Raw genomic sequence first — 16,819 nt, 5'->3', positions numbered from 1 at the left:
AGGATTCGGTTCGGGATTCAGCCTTTTTCAGCAGGAATCGGATACAGCTGAATCCTTCTGCCCAGCCGAACTGAACCCTAATTTGCATATGCAAATAAGGGACGGGAGGGAAATCGCATGACTTTTTTTTTTTCTCACAAAAGTAAAAAAAAAATGTTTTCCCCTTCTCACCCCTAATTTGCATATGCAAATTAGGATTTGGTTCGGTATTCAGCCAAATCTTTCGCAAAGGAGTCAGGGGTTCGGCCGAATCCAAAATGGTGGATTCGGTGCATCCCTAATAATTAATCCTTATTGGAAGCAAAACCAGCCCATTGGGTTTATTTAATGTTGACATGATTTTTTTTGTAGACTTAAGGAATGAAGATCCAAATTACAGAAAGATCCATTATTTGAAAAACCCCAGGCCCCAAGCATTCTGGATAACAGGTCCCATACCTGTTAGAAAATACCTAAAACTCGAGCAGAGCAAATTCAATTATGAAATAACCATGAGCCAAGTGTCCACAAACAACTTGGTAAAATTAGAATAAGCAAAAATTGGGACTTAACCCCCAAAGCTTCTGCTCATGGATAACGCGATATAGTATCAGTATAGTATTAAAAGACAATATTTATTCACAACCATGCCATGACAATATAAACATAAAATCCAATTAAAAACAGGCATTACTGCATCCGGAAATAGGGATCCCCCCCTCCCCCGTTTTATGAGGTTCCTAGACTACACCACCTACTAAATGAAACCAGATGTAAGAAAGGTGAATAGTATGGGCTTGAACTTAACGCTGTGTTAGAGGCTCAATAGTCCATGCTGTAGTATGTTAATAGGCAAAATAGCCACTTATTATGAGCATAATAAAGTTAGCGAGCCAACGTGAATCCAGTTAGTCGGATGTTAGTGTGCAGGAGTTAATTCCCAAATTGTAAATTCATTTTGGTGCTCCATGATTAATGTAGCTTGTTCCGCAAAGTTTGTTCAGCAGCTGAGGCCGACAGGCATGTCAGATTGACTGCCGCCCAAGATACTTGTGCTGGTGTTGTCTAGTGTGGTATTTGAGGCATAATTCATGGACTTAAGTGTAATGGCCCATAGTCAAACATGTATGTTAGGCAGGAACAAGCTATTCAGTCCCGTTGAATGATTGGCGAGATAACAATCGTTATAGTACAATTAAGCGGTTCCGCCCTCCATGTTGTTCAATGATGGATTGGCCACACATACTCCCAGTGCTGGTTAGATGTAAATCAAGTAAAGATAAAGCTTATACAGGCATCTCGCCAGTGAGCCAGACTCTGGTTTGTGAAGTTTCCATGGAATGTATCAAACAGCACCTTATTGCTTGCATTACCTGACCTCAGGATGGGGGCCCCCTTCCTCCATGCACAGCACCGCACCTCCCATACCTGTACTACTTAAAGGACCAGTAACCTTTTTTTTTTTTTTTTTTACTATTTCGTAGACAACGAAAAAAAACACAAAGACCAAACTAATCGCTAAGGCTTTATTAAGAAATAACTTTCCGAAATTCAGCTTCCGCTCCTCTTCAGAAAGGATGACAGGGAGACAATCCATAGTGCAGCGCTCAATTTCTCCTCCCTGGCTATCTCCTAGAAGGAAGGCAGGGAGGAGAAATCGAGCACCACAAAAGTTATTTCTTAATAAAGACTTGGCAATTTCTAAGTTTTATTTGTCTGTGTGGTATACTAACAATAATTTTATTTTTTATTTTTTTTTTTATTTATTTTGCTGGTCCTTTAAACTAATACCATCTTAACATAAATTTTTTTTTTTTTTTTTTTTTTTTACCCAGTATTCTTGTAAAATTGTCCTGACCAGCTTTGTGTCTGTAATCTCTATATTGCAGGTTAGCTGGAGTCCTGATGGTACCCAACTGCTTTCTGCATCTGGTGACAAAACTGCAAAGATCTGGGATGTTGCTGCTAATTCTGCAGTCACTACATTTAATCTTGGTTCAGATGTATTGGACCAGCAGTTGGGCTGTTTATGGCAAAAGGATTATTTGCTGTCTGTTTCACTTTCCGGTTACATCAATTATCTGGACAAAAATAATCCTGCCAAACCATTCCGTATAATTAAGGTATTGTATATAAAGCAGCATTTCTACTGGCTGGATAATCCTCAATTTGTAGCTTGTATAACTGGTTTATTTATTTTAATACATTACTTTACATCACTATATACAGTATATCTCTGAAATTTATATTTATTCTGGGGTCTTGATTTTGAATTGATTTACAGATTAAACCCTTATTCACAGTAGGGTTATTCATAAAGTAAGAGTGATTGTACCATAAGAATTATGCAACACTATGGGGCTGCTTTTTTCAAAATCACAATTTCTCCATGATTTCCGTTTTTCCACAGCAAAAGAACCGAGATTGCCATTATTCATTATACAAAATCACCGTTTCGGACTTTTCAAGACCGATAGAAAAAAAAAAATAGAATTTCAAAATTTGGCAATTAAAGCTTTTGGAAAAGTCAATGAAATAGTGAAGCTATTTTCACATTTGGAATTTTCAAAATAAAATAATCAGGATTTTTCTCACTAAATGATAAAATGCAATTTGGTTTGATTAAGGTTTTAGCAAAATGTGGTGATTGAGGTTTTCCCCAAATCAAGATTTTGGTAAACATTCCCGGTAATAATGGCAGAGTTTTTGTTTGTTCAGTAATTGTCTACCATTGGCCTAGTAATAAACTTTGTATTATTTAGCAAGAAAAATCTATATAAATGTATATATGATAAATGTGATTTTATGGGGCAGATTTATCAAAGGTCAAGTGATAAATGTTTGGTTTTTTTTTTTACCTTTAATAAACTCAAAACTCATGGTATTTTGTTTAAAAAAACAAAAAACAAAACTCGAACAAACCATAACAACCCGAAAACTCGAATCAGGTTTATATCTGAAAAAATACTAGAATGTCATGAAGGCTATTAACATCTTCAAATGGCTGAACCGATCAAATTCGAGTTACTTCCAGGGTCAAAGTATAATAACTCTCGACTTCAAGTTTGGATTATTCCCAACTCAAAGTTGTGTGTTTTGGCCAAAATTCAACTCGAAAGTTTGCATTCGAATTTACCATTCGAACCTTAATAAATCTGCCCCTATGTGTCAAGGAGATTGTGTATGACTTTTGTTAATGAGTAATGCAAGGGATGGCCACATAGCAGATGCTTAATTTCAAATCTGTTGCTTAGAACCGTCAAGGAAATATTTACCCCCTTTTGTTCTAAGATGACCACAGGCATCACTACACTATTGCATTGGAGAAAAAAAATAAATAAATATATATATATATATATATATATATATATATATATATATATATATATATATATATATTTATTACACTGACATTTTAAAAACTGATATTTCTTTTCATTTTAAGATAAATTGCAAAAGTGCTTAGAGTAACATCAATTCATTTGTTTTAGGGTTCACATTTCCTAAAAGAATAATCAAAGTTTGCTATTATTAGCTGCCAGATTCTAAGCACTTCCACATAACCTTTCTTGAAATGTACTTCTTCACCTGTGTTGTTTTCTATATGATCTGCAATCTTTTTTTTCTGTTTGCAGGGACACAACAAGTCGATACAGTGTATGACTGTAGATAAAAGTGATGGGCGATCCACCATTTATACTGGAAGCCATGATGGACACATCAATATCCTTTTTGTGCCAGGCAACGTTACTTGCTTAAAGGGAGTTTCTATCTGATGCTGCTTTGGTGATTTCATATATGTGGGAATAGAGGGAGAGTGGTTTCCTATAGTCCTTATAGTTTTCACTGATTACTTTCAGTAAGTTGTATTTGCATTTCCAGCCTAACCACTGCATGAGTTCTATGATCAGGTGCATGACATCTATACTACAAACATAAGTTTTGTTTCACTTTCTCCAGTTTTTCTAACTTTCTTCTTTTCTTTGAGTGTTTCTAAAGAAAAGGAGTTTTACTTTTTATAGTTAAAATGCAATTTCTATGTATAAAATGCATTTTATGCATATAATGCAGGGATTTCTAAAGGGCTGCTTTCATAGAATTGCCAACCTTCTGCCCAAGTGCCTCCTTTTGATTTTTTTTGTATTAAAAAAAAATTAGAGGAGCAGCACCAGACTGAAATGTTGGTTCTTGTGCGATAACTAAATAACTTTATTTCTGTAAACTTAAGGTATAGGATCTGTTATCCAGAATGCTCGGACCTGGGGGTTTTTTTTTCCATAATTTTGGTCTCCATACCTTAAAGGAAAACTATACCCCCAAAATGAACACTTAAGCAACAGATAGTTCATATCATATTAAGTGGCATATTAAAGAATCTTACCAAACTGGAATATATATTTAATTAAATATTGCCCTTTTACATCTCTTGCCTTGAGCCACCATTTCGTGATGGTCTCTGTGCTGCCTCAGAGATCACCTGACCAGAAATACTACAACACTAACTGTAACAGGAAGAAGTGAGGAAGCAAAAGGCACAACTCTGTCTGTTAATTGGCTCATGTGACCTAACATGTATGGTTTGTTGGTTTGTTTGTGAGTACAGTGAATCCTACGATCCCAGGGGGCGGCCCTTATTTTTTAAAATGGCAATTATCTATTTATGATTACCCAATGGCACATACTGCTGGAAAAGTATATTATTATGAAAATAGTTTATTTACATGAAGCAGGGTTTTGCATATGAGCTGTTTTATGCAATATCTTTTTATAGAGACCTACATTGTTTGGGGGGTATAGTTTTCCTTTAAGTCTTCTAAAAAAAATCCATTTAAACATTAATTAAATCCAACAGGATTGTTTTACAGATTACCAGAAAATCATCTTTAAAAATTAGAAACCTTTGATTAAATAGGAGTCTATGTGAGATGACCTTACTATAATTTGGAGCTTTCTGGATAACCAGTTTTTGAATAATTGATCCCATAACCGTGTATATCTTGGCAACAAAACAAAAGTTAATTCTCCCCCCCCCCCTATATTGAATTTCCTCAGGGGCACACACTAATACACAGAATCCCAAATAGTCCACACCAACATATATAAATAGTCCACAGTTAGTGAGAGAAACGAGAAACATCGGGTTTGTACATTTAAAAAAAAAAAACTCTTTTATGCTAGGGGAACACAGTGACATAATTTTTTTTTTTAGGGCCAAATCCTAACCATTTTGCTCACTGTAAATGTACATTGGGAAATTAGAAACACTGATTTTTTTTTTTTTTTTTAACTGAATTACTACTACATTAGTGTCCGTTGAAACATTATCCAACCATTACTTAATTTCAAAATTGATGTTGCTGTGTAAACATGACTTGGTTTTTCCCCAAGGTATAGAGACAACTACCAAGGTTCTTATTAATTGATGGAGAAAGGCTTTAATTGCACATAATTGCTTACAACATGCAATAGAGTTTTTCCTTTTCTTTGCTTTAGGATGCACGATTCTCAAGTTATGGAATCAACACAAAATAGATCTGTAGTCAATTGTGTTATATTTCATTTAAGAAATCTTAAAGGAGAAGGAAAGTCTTTGTGCACTTGGGGTGCCAAATGTTAGGCAGCCCCAACTGACTGGCCCGGGGTTATGCCAGTGAGCACCACGGAGTGATCCTCTTCCAGCTTCTTTTTTTTTTTTAGAATTTCCCGGGGTGACACATACGCAGTTGAACGAAATAGCTGACTTTTTAGTTAAAGTTTGGCTTTTCATTCTACTGTGCATGCGCAGATGAAGACTGAAGAGGATCGCTCTGTGGTGCTCACTGGTATAACCACGGGCCGGTGCAGTTTTCTGCTGATAGGAGCACCAGCCTGGGGTTTCAGGTAAGTAAATACATTCACTTGAGGATGCCTAACATTTGGCACCCCCAAGTGCACAAAGACTTTCCTTCTCCTTTAAGAAAATTCTAATCTATGAAAATCCATGTCCCCGTTTTGCTCAACATTACTCTGCTTTCTGTTGTGCGAACACAGAGGGACCATCGTGCCAGTACAGTAGATTCTACATTTTGGGGTTGTAGAATAATATATGGGTGCTGGAAAGGGTTAAATGACAAAGATTGACAGCATTGCTTAAGATATGAGATGTTTTCCTTAATAGTACAATATACATTATTGGGATGCTGAGACAGGTGAGAACGACACCTTCACTGGTAAAGGTCATACCAACCAAGTTTCTAGCATGGATCTGGATGGTTCCAGTCAGCTAATAACTTGCAGCATGGATGATACTCTACGCTATACCAATCTGATCAGCAAAGATTACAGGTGTGTTTCTGATGTACCTGTGAAGCAAGGGGACATAGTTAGTTCATGCCTCCCACATTTCACTGATTCATGTGACACATCACCAAGTATAACTGATGAACTCTTATCTATTTGTATAGATTTCATGGGTCTTCACTGGTGCATGTGACCTGGTGCTTTTTAAGAGCATGTTACTCCTCTGTGAACAAACCTGTCCGTGTTAAGAAAACACATACAATGTGAATTTGAATTATTGAGTTTATTTTTTATGGCCAAAACTGTCAAATTCTACTATGGAGTTATTCAAATTCGATTTGAGTTGTTTTTTCTTTTTTTTTAAATTTTTTTTCGATTTTCGAGATTTATCATACTCTGGTCCTTTAAGAACTTGAATTCGACTATTCGCCACCTAAAACCTGATGATTTTCTGTATAAGTCAATGGGAGTGATAAAGGGATCAATTTTGAGTTCAGCCTTCCTGACATTCAAGTTTTTTTTTTCAGAGAGAATTATTTATCTATTTTTTTTGTATTGTTTTTTTAAATTCGATTATAATTCAATTCGACTTTTCAGGTCGATTCTGTTCATCCAAGTTTTAAATATTCAAATTTATTGAATTGTCGAATTTTCGAGTTCATGGGAGTTTTAAAATAAATAAAATAACTTGTATAAATTCGACCCTTGATGAATGTGCCTCTGTGTGTACATTTATTGTTCACTAATAAATAAATAAAAAAAAAAATCACCTCAAGTCAAACAGTGCAATTTAATTATTTTTTTTGTTCTTTAGTTCTTCGGAATCTGTTAAAATGGATGTTCAACCTAAATGTGTTGCCGTTGGCTCTGGTGGATATGTTGTAACTGTGTGCATTGGGCAGGTATGTTTACTTTCACTTTCCAGTGTGTGTTCTGTGGACAGTACTTGTACAGGTATAAAACCTGTTATCCAGAATGCTCGGGTTCTCAGGATGATGGATCTTTTCATAATTTGGTTCTTCATACCTTAAATCTTACTAGAAAATCATTTAAACAATAAATAGGCTTGGCCCAATAGGCTTGGTTTGCCTTCAAAAAAGATGATTTATAATTAAAGGGGTGGTTCACCTTTTAAAGGGCATGTAAAGGCAAAAAAATATCTCATTTTTACTGTATTTAATGAAAAAGAAACCCATCTCCGATATACTTTAATAAAAAATGTGTACCGTTTTTATAAGAAACTTGACTGTATGCAGTGAAATTCTCCCTTCATTTACTGCTGTGGATAGGAATTGTCAGATGGTCCCTAACTGCTGAGCAGGGAAACAATCATACTTATGAACAGCAGGGGGAGCCCCCGCCTTACTTCCCAGCCATGCAGAACTCAAGCAGCTTTGTTTATGACGATCCCTAAGCAGCCCAGACCGCACTGAGCATGTGCACAGTCTTAGTCTTGCAAAGATGTATAACAAAGTTACAAGATGTGACCCCCTGTAGCCAACTTTGAAAGCATAAATTATTTGTTTGATTAGGCTTGTGGTGCAGTAAGTTCATGTTTATATTTAGTATACAAAATACAGCATTTATAGCCTTATTCTATTTTAGACTTTACATGCCCTTTTAAGGTAACTTTTATGTTATAGCATGGCCATTAGAATGACTATTCTGTAATAGTGATTTTTCAGCCACTGTTCAAGAGCCTGACTTTGATTGTGGTTTAAGACCCGCCATTTGGTATATATTAGCATTACAGAATCCATTGTTGTTCCAAGAGTATGTATTCTGTGTATAGTCACTTACTGCCAATGTCTTTGCAGTTGGTTTTCTGGATGGGCCTCCCTAGGGTTTGGCTAAAAACAAACCAACCAAAACAAAACTTTGCCTAATAAAAGGAAACTACAGTGGAACCTCCATTTTACATCCCCTGGTTTTAAGTTTTCCCTCATTTTACATTGTTGTTTTGTGGTCCCACCTACATATTAATCATAATACATTTCCCTGATTTTACATTTTCCTAGATTTTACACCATTTTTTCTGGTCCCCTGAAAAACTTAAAATGGGGGTTCTACTGTATTCTAAGCAACTTTGCAATATACATTTATTATACATTTTCTATGGTTTTTAAGTTGTGTATATGTATTGCTGTTGAAAGCAGTGTTTGTCTGTCCCTATCTATTGTCTGCCCTGATGTCCAAGATACAATGTAAGACAAGGCAGCTGATTAACAGACCTGTCTTTGCTGGGGAACCAAGACTTTTGCAACTTTGTTTAAAACTTAACAACCAGGAGTTAAGCCAAAGCTGCTTTCAGTAGCAATTCAGTTTAATTACAAATAACTTTAAAAGCTCTTAAAATTGTTAATCAATATATATTGGAAAGTTGCTTAGAATTGTGTTTTTCTTTTATTAGGCAAATTTTTATTTTGGGGTTGACTTGCCCTTTAATTCAGAACGGACTTTCTAATAATCAGATAGTTTAACATGAAACATATGTCAATTCTAACACATGCCCTTTATATGTTTATGTATTTTTTTTTTTAAGATTGTTCTTCTGAAGGACAAGAAAAAGGTTTTTGCAATTGACTCTTTGGACTATGAACCAGAGGCTGTAGCAATTCATAAGGGTTCTGGCACGGTTTCTGTTGGTGGAGCGGTAAGTGTCCATCTTTCTTTCTCATGTATGTGTTCATTTGTTGACTTTATCATGCTTATGTTAAATATGCTTTCACACTAGTGTCAATACCTTCATCAGAGGCATCTACCCTAAAGGCAAAAGGTCCCTCAACTGTCATTTTCAGCCAAATAACCTATACTGTTTGATCCTTACAAGCAACCAGCAGTCAGTAATTGCAAGGCAGCTGGGCAAAATTGTGATTTTCAATAAGCGTGTAATGATTTCTCTCCCTCACAAATATTTTTGTATAGAGGAGAATAATCACTGTGGGGGTATATCCGATCCAGACAGGCAAACATGTAGTAGAGTGAAAGCTGAACTTTTATGCAAAAATGTGCAGAAAATGACAGGCTGCTCAGTTAAAATGATCTCAAATTCTTTAAAATGGCAACCAAACCTGAAAGATGCGGAAGAAAACTGAAAACTACCATTCGAATGGATAGAGGAATAGCCAAAATGGCAAAGACTTGGTCAATGATCGGCTCCAGGAAGATCAAAGAAGGTGTAAAGTTACCTGTGATACTGTTACAATTAGAAGACGCCTAAGTAAAACCAAGCTATCGGCAAGAAGCCCCCGCAAGGTCCCATTGTTAAAAAAATAACTAAATAAAAAGTGCTGAAGAACGTACAATTTGATAAAGAAGACATTGGGGCTCGTTTATCAACACTGGGCAAATTTGCCCATGGGCAGTTACCTATAGCAACCAATCAGTGATTAGCTTTTTAAAGCCAGCTGCAAGTAGAACAATGAATGCAACAATCTGATTGGTTGCCACAGATTACTGCCCATGGGCAAATTTGCCCAGTGTTGATAAATGACCCCCATTGACTGGCCTAAAGAGAAATGACACAACATTTTGTGGAATGAAAACAAGATTGTTCTTTTTTTGGTCCAGGGGCCACAGACAGTTTGTCAGACGACCCCCAAACACTGAATTCAAGTCACAGTACAGAGTGAAGCCGGTGGCACAAGCATCATGATATGGGGATGTTTCTCATACTGTGGTGTTGGGACTATTTATCTCATACCAGGGATCATGGATCCGTTTCAATAAATCAAAATACTTGAAGAGATCATGTTTCAACAAGACAGCGACCCAAACACACCAGTAAATGAGCAAGATGTTGGTTCCAGTCCAACAAGATTGACCTTATGGAGGGGCCAGCCCAATCCCTTGACCGTAAACCAATATAAAATTTGTGGGGTGACATCAAAAATGCTGTTTCTGAGGCAAAAAATGCAGAAGAATTGGGGAATGTAACCAGGGCCGGAACTAGGGGTAGGCAGAGTAGGTACGTGCCTAGGGCGCAAAGGTGGAGGGGCGCCAGGCACGTACTTACTCCTACCCCTAGTCCGGTCCCTTCACTGCCGACCGCAAGTACGTGAACGCATGCGTCGATATGCGCAGAAGCGTCTATGCGCTCACACGTCTATGCGCTGAAGCGTCTTTTCGCGCATGCGCAGAAGTGCGCAACTAGCGGGCGCAGCAGCCGGGCAGGCTGCCTAGGGCGCCTGCCCGGCTCTGAATGTAACAGGTGCCAGAAGTTGGTGGACTCCATGTAACACAGATGTGCAGCATTTCTCAAACACTGATTATACAACTCAATATTAGTTCAGTCATTCAAAGGAAAACAAAATCTTGAAACATGTTTCAGTTTATACAGTAAATGTTTGAGTTTGTAAAGAAGAATGCAGACACTGCGATTTTTATTTTATTTTTTGGAACAGCCTAATATTCCCTTTTCTTCACTTTCTGTAAAGAGGAAAAATACAAATTTGATATACTTTTATTCATGTTATAATTTGGAATAGATTGGGCAGTGTTCCCAGTGCTTTCACGTGTATGGAAATAAAAGGTATTATAAGGATTTTGAGCTTTATAAACTTTTTTTAAACACTGCTTTTATTATGAACACAACTGTATATCTCCAGACAGTCCTATAATGTTGTCACAACCTGGCACTGGGAAGTGGCACATGCTTGGAATTGTTGCAGGATAAAAGATGTAACATTTATGGCAGCAGCTCCGCAGCAAATTGGGCATATCTTGCTAACACGGACCCAAGTTTGTCCCAATTTGCTGAGCTCCTTGGTGGCCGTCTGGTAGGTCCTTCTTCTAGTGTGTACCAGAGTAGACCTTAAAAAAAAAAACAAAATATACTGTATTTTTTAATCCGTTTAACCTGTAGCTTCTCCAATATTTTCTTAATAGGATGGGAAAGTTCATCTGTATTCTATTCAAGGAAATTCTTTGAAGGATGAAGGCAAGACCTTACCAGCAAAAGGTGCAGTGACTGACCTCGCCTATTCCCCTGATGGCGCCTTCCTTGCAGTTACCGATGCTAACAAAGTTGTTACAGTCTTCAGTGTTGCAGACGGATATTCGGTGAGAATATTTGTAGCCATATATATTTAGTCCTAATAAGCCCAACCAGAATAGACTTATGGCTGATGCCTCTATTCAAGAGTCACTCTCTTGCCCTGTTGATCTCTCTCTTGAGGAGCAATTCCTATTAACCATTGGTGGGAGTTACAGACTCTAAGGGCCAGATTATGATGAATCTCAAAAATCTATTTTTTTTTTTTTTTTTTTTTTTTTTTAAAAACTCAAATCGAATTTGAATAACTCCCTAATCAAATTTGACCGTTTTGACAGTAAAAAAAAAAACTTTAAAATTCTAATTTTCAATTCGACCCTTGATAAATCTGCCCCCTTACTGTCATGTGGGCATTGACTGTTCTAGAGGCTGTGTGGTCTGTGCTCAGTGACCAGTGCAAAAAAAAAAAATTGATTGTTTTATTTTTTGGGAGATTAAAACTGACTTTACATTTTTGGGACTAGGAACATAACAGTTACTACGGACACCATGCAAAAGCTCTTTCCGTGGCCTGGTCACCTGACAATGAGCACTTTGCAAGTAGCGGCATGGATATGATGGTATACGTTTGGACCTTGAGTGATCCAGATACAAGAATCAAAATGCCAGGTAAGTACTTTATTTATTTTTACTATAAAAGTTGGTCTGTAATCTAATATAGGGTTTCCAAGCTGTGGGACTGGACACCATAGGGGCAGCCAACTAGAAAGCCAATTAGTGAATATTTACTTGCTTGGATCCACTAATAACTAGTGAAGAGCGAAATCTTTGGCCAAGTTTTGCTGAAAAAATTACGCCCATAGACTCCAATATCTCAAAAAAATGTTTGTGTGTCAAATATTTTGCGTGTCAAAAAGTCTCCCATAGACTTCAATGCATTTCACGAATGTTCTCAATGAAGCTTCAGATTCACCCATCACTACTAATAACTATAGGCGAGTTACTGTTATAAAAAAGGCTATGGAGTCTAGTACATGTACAGTACATACATTTCAACTCAGACTCCTCATTTTATGGTACCGCTGACTCCTCTGTTTTTAAATGAACAGTAACACCAAAAACTAAAAGTGTATCAATATTTTATATAAACAAGCTGTTGTGTAGCCATGGGGGCAGCCATTCAAGCACAGGGTACACAGTAGATAACAGATAAGTACTACTATAGTTTATCTAAACAAGCTGCTGTGTAGCCATGGGGGCAGCCATTCAAGCACAGGATACACAGTAGATAACAGATAAGTACTACTATAGTTTATATAAACAAGCTGCTGTGTAGCCATGGGGACAGCCATTCAAGCACAGGATACACAATAGATAACAGATAAGTACTACTATAGTTTATATAAACAAGCTGCTGTTTAGCCATGGGGGCAGCCATTCAAAGCTGAAAATGTAGAAGAGGCACAGGTTGTACAGCAGATAACAGATATAAAACCATTTTATAGGACAGGCCTTATCTGTTATGTGCGATGTAACTTGTGCCTTCTCTCCTTTTTTTCCAGCTTGAATGGCTGCCCCCCTGGCTACACAACAGCTTGTTTATATAAACTATAGTAGAGTTTCTAAAATAAACACCGCTTTTACCAGTGCATGCAGTATATTGTGTTACAATTACTTTAATATACTAATGTATATTCGGTGTTGATTGAAAGAAGTTAAGTACACCCCATACAAGGCATTGTGTCACTGCCAGAGCTCATAAATATAAATCACACCCTTTGGTAATTCTAAACAAAAATCAAAGTTAAACTACATGAACCAAAAACAGCTTGTATATTAACTGTACCTGGCATACAGCTGTAGTGTGGCTGGTAAATACAATCCAAAATTAACTAACGTATTGTTCTTAGAAATGGAATTAATTCTGCCAGATCCTCCTTCATAGAAGCTCTTTAAAGGAGAAACTAACCCCTATTTAGTTTCGCTCCCCCCCCTACCCCAGGCAAATGCACTTAACTTTTTACTTACCCCTCGGTGCAGATGCAGGGATCAGAGTTCACGGCAGCCATCTTCCGTGTCTTCTTCCAGCGATATGACAATTTCCGTAAATTTGGCGCATGCGCAGTTGCCGCAAACCGGGAAATGGCTCCAACTGTGCATGTGCCGCCACGGCGGTCTCATGGTCAGATTATCGAAGACCCGAAAGATGGCTGCCGTGAACTGCGATCTCTGAATCTGCACAGAGGGGTAAGTAAAAAGTTGCCGAGGGTAGTGGCTAAGCTGGTTGCGAGGGGGGTCTATATGGGGTAGGCTGGTAGGGTTTTGTTTTTTGTTTTTAATAAGGGTTTGCTTCTCCTTTTAAATCTGATTTTTTTTTTTTTTTTGATTATTTTCAGTTCTTGTATTCAAAGTTATTAGGAGTCGGTGGGGCTCATTTATCAAAACTGGGCAAATTTGCCCATGGGCAGTTACCCATAGCAACCAATCGGTGAATAGCTTTTTAAAGCCAGCTGCAAGTAGAAAAATGAATGCAGCAATTTGATTGTTTGCCATGGGTTACTGCCCATGGGCAAATTTGCCCAGTGTTGATAAATGACCCCCGGTGTCTGTACATTTTTTCCGACTCCAGATATCCAAAATTGCTGCTGACTGACTCCACAGCTCTGGTTATAAGAATAATGAGCTGTTATGAGTGAGTAGTAGTCATTTGGCTACAGTTATGGGCACTCACTAAGGATGTGGTCGTTCCTTGAGAATAGAAATTAGTGTTTTTTAGGGGTGCTATTATTGCAGTGTCGATGTTCTATTGTTTTTCTCTTAGAAATATCAATCTATTGATTTCAATGTTCGTTTTTCTAGATGCCCATAGGCTACACCATGTGAGCAGTTTGGCCTGGTTGGATGAAAACACGTTGGCTACAGTATCCCATGATGCATGTGTCAAACAGTGGACAGTCACCTTCAAATGAGCACGCGCCATTCAATTAGAGTAGAGCTGTTCAGGGACTAAAACTACTGCATTGGGAATAATAATTAAAAAAAAAAAATCTCTATCTGTTTTATATCTCTTTGGATGTTGTTCCACTTTTCTCATTCTCTCAAAGGTGGTGTCTCTCCTCTATAACCAATGTACTGTACTTCGAAAAGCTTTAGCGAATGGTCACTTGCAATTGGTCAACATTCCAGGGGCCCCGATTTTTTTGCGTCCACAGGAAGGTGTCAGACGTGCAAAGTTTAATATCGAAAATTCATTGTGCTTACGTGACGGCATGAGATCCCAACTTCTCATTTTTTGTATTACAGGACATTTCTGTATCCGCAGTCATAGTGGCTTAACTCTTTTGTGAACAAAGTTAAGAATCCTGTCGTGTGCAGCTACAGTGTATTGTTGCTCTTGACCGTACATCATAAATTGTTGCTCAGAGTGAGGGTAACCAATAAACATTTTTATGTATTTACAAGTCAAGTTTTGCCTTTCAATCCTGGCGCTGATATTTGGAAGAGCGTTATGGACAATTCGTAAGACTTTGGTTATGTTCCATAATTAGGGATGGGCGAATTTTTTTCAAAAAAAACTCGCGCGACAACATATATTTTGACGCCCATAGACTTTAATGGCCGTTGGCGACAATTTTTAACGAAACGGCTCAGATTCGCCCCTTCCCTATCCATAATAGATCTGCCCACGAAATCTGTTTTGACTACAGAATAGCAATTCTGTGCTACTTTAAGGGGCAGATTTATCAAGGATCGAATTAAAAAAAAAAACATTGAAATTCAAAAAGACCAACCGAAATTAAGTTTTTTTTTTTTTTGGGTCGAATAGGTCCGTTTTCGGCCGAATTCGAATCGTTCAAATCAAAGGAATAGGGCATTCGATCGAATTCATTTTGAAGTTTTTCCCAAAAAAAACCTTTGATTTTTTTCAAAGTCTACCAATTGACTCCAAATAGGTTCTAGGAGGTCCCCCATCGGCTAAAACGGCAATTCAGCAGGTTTTAGATGCCGATTGGCCGAAGTCTAATTTTTCAAGAGACCATTTATGATCAATTTCTATATTCAAATTTTTCTCAAAATCAAATTGAATTTGGACTATTCCCTAGTAAAAATACACAAAAGCTTGAAATTTGAAGTTTCGATTTGAAAAAATAACCTCGACCATTGATCTGCCCCTAAATGTAAATCTCTCGCTAAAGGTGAATATCAAACTGCTCTTTTATGGCTGTTGTGAGAGTAGAAGTATATGCTAGGAAGTATAAATATACAAAGGAAAGCCCTCAATTCTGTCTTCTGCCTCGTAATATTTGTAAGATTCTTTTAAAAAAATGATTATAGTTTAAACATTGCTTAAAGATAGGCTATGAGGCAGATTTGTTTGCAAATACTTTGTTTTGAATTTGATCGAATGCATTAAAACTTAGTTTCGGATAAAGCCTATTCACCCGAAGTTAAAAAACTTCGGGGGTTTTTTTTTTTTTTTTAAATAAATTTAGATTGGCCTTTTTTTATTCAAATTTCGAAGTTATGGGAGTTAAAAAAAAAAAAAAAAAAAAAAAAACCTAAAAAAAACTCCCATTACTTAGAAATTCATGCCTTGATAAATCCGCCCCTATGTGTCCAATTTAAACTCCTTTATCATATAACTTATTGTGAAATTTGTGGGGGGGGGAAGCAAAGGACAGGCCTATCTGCACAATCTTATTTTCCAAATCTGGGATTTGCTGGGATGCTATTTTGCATATGCAAATTAGGACTGGGAAGGGATCAAAAGATCCTGGTTTGCTGTTTGGCCTGGCATACAGTAGTTATAGATATTCGAATTTTCGATTTTTTTTTTTTTTTTCAAAATCAAATCTAATTTGAACAATTCCCTAGTCGAAGTACACAAAAAACAGCTCCAAATTTTTTTTCAGTTCTGGAAGCATGTTTATAGTCTGTGCTGATTGGTACAAAATGTAGAACATAGCAGTCCTACCCTTTTGGAAATCTGCCATCTAAATATCTTCCCTACCCTCAAATATGAGTTTATTACAACTTCTCTCTATTTATATATTTCTAGATTGTTCCACTTAATCTGTCACAACACTCTCACACATTTGGAATGAGATTTTAAATTGGGCCCAAAGTCCCAAACTGCATCAGGCAGGCCCAATAGAGGGTATTTTTACAATTACATTATCCCACTTGGCATTTGTCACTTTATGGAAATTGCCAGTCCGAGCCTGATCTTAAAGCTGAAAGGAATAAGCAAGGTATCACATGGAACAGCCACAGGCATTAGCAGATTAAAAATGTGCAAACAAAATTCCAAACCTGAAAGACGCGTTTTTGTGTGTCGGAGACAACCCATCTGAACCGGAACTTGTAGTAGATCCTTTATTATAATTGACAGCCACTCATCGAAAAAAAAAAAAAAAGATAGAGAGAGATAGATAGATAGAGATATCTCTACCACAGCTCTCCCATCTGCCTTGCTCATTCCTCTAATTTAACATCTAACGTATCCCAGCTGTTTCTAAACTACAACTCCCAGTATCCCACCTGTAGCCTTAGATAACATGGTAACTG

The 16,819-nt window shown here is 37.2% G+C and overlaps 1 protein-coding gene across 1 annotated transcript in view; it reads left to right on the top strand.

The window, feature by feature from the left end:
• wdr1.S (WD repeat domain 1 S homeolog) overlaps positions 1-14,298 on the top strand; it is a 33,604-nt gene extending 19,306 nt beyond the window's left edge. The window contains 8 exon segments of the mRNA NM_001089729.1: positions 1,869-2,102; positions 3,615-3,702; positions 6,147-6,303; positions 7,073-7,160; positions 8,801-8,911; positions 11,146-11,319; positions 11,776-11,920; positions 14,111-14,298. Coding sequence (NP_001083198.1) covers positions 1,869-2,102; positions 3,615-3,702; positions 6,147-6,303; positions 7,073-7,160; positions 8,801-8,911; positions 11,146-11,319; positions 11,776-11,920; positions 14,111-14,220 — 1,107 coding nt within the window. The 3' untranslated portion in view covers positions 14,221-14,298.
• Positions 14,299-16,819: the final 2,521 nt, after the last annotated feature.

This window comes from Xenopus laevis, chromosome 1S (assembly GCF_017654675.1).
Source record: "Xenopus laevis strain J_2021 chromosome 1S, Xenopus_laevis_v10.1, whole genome shotgun sequence".
NCBI classification, from domain to species: domain Eukaryota; kingdom Metazoa; phylum Chordata; class Amphibia; order Anura; family Pipidae; genus Xenopus; species Xenopus laevis.
This window is presented reverse-complemented; position numbering and strand designations above follow the sequence as displayed.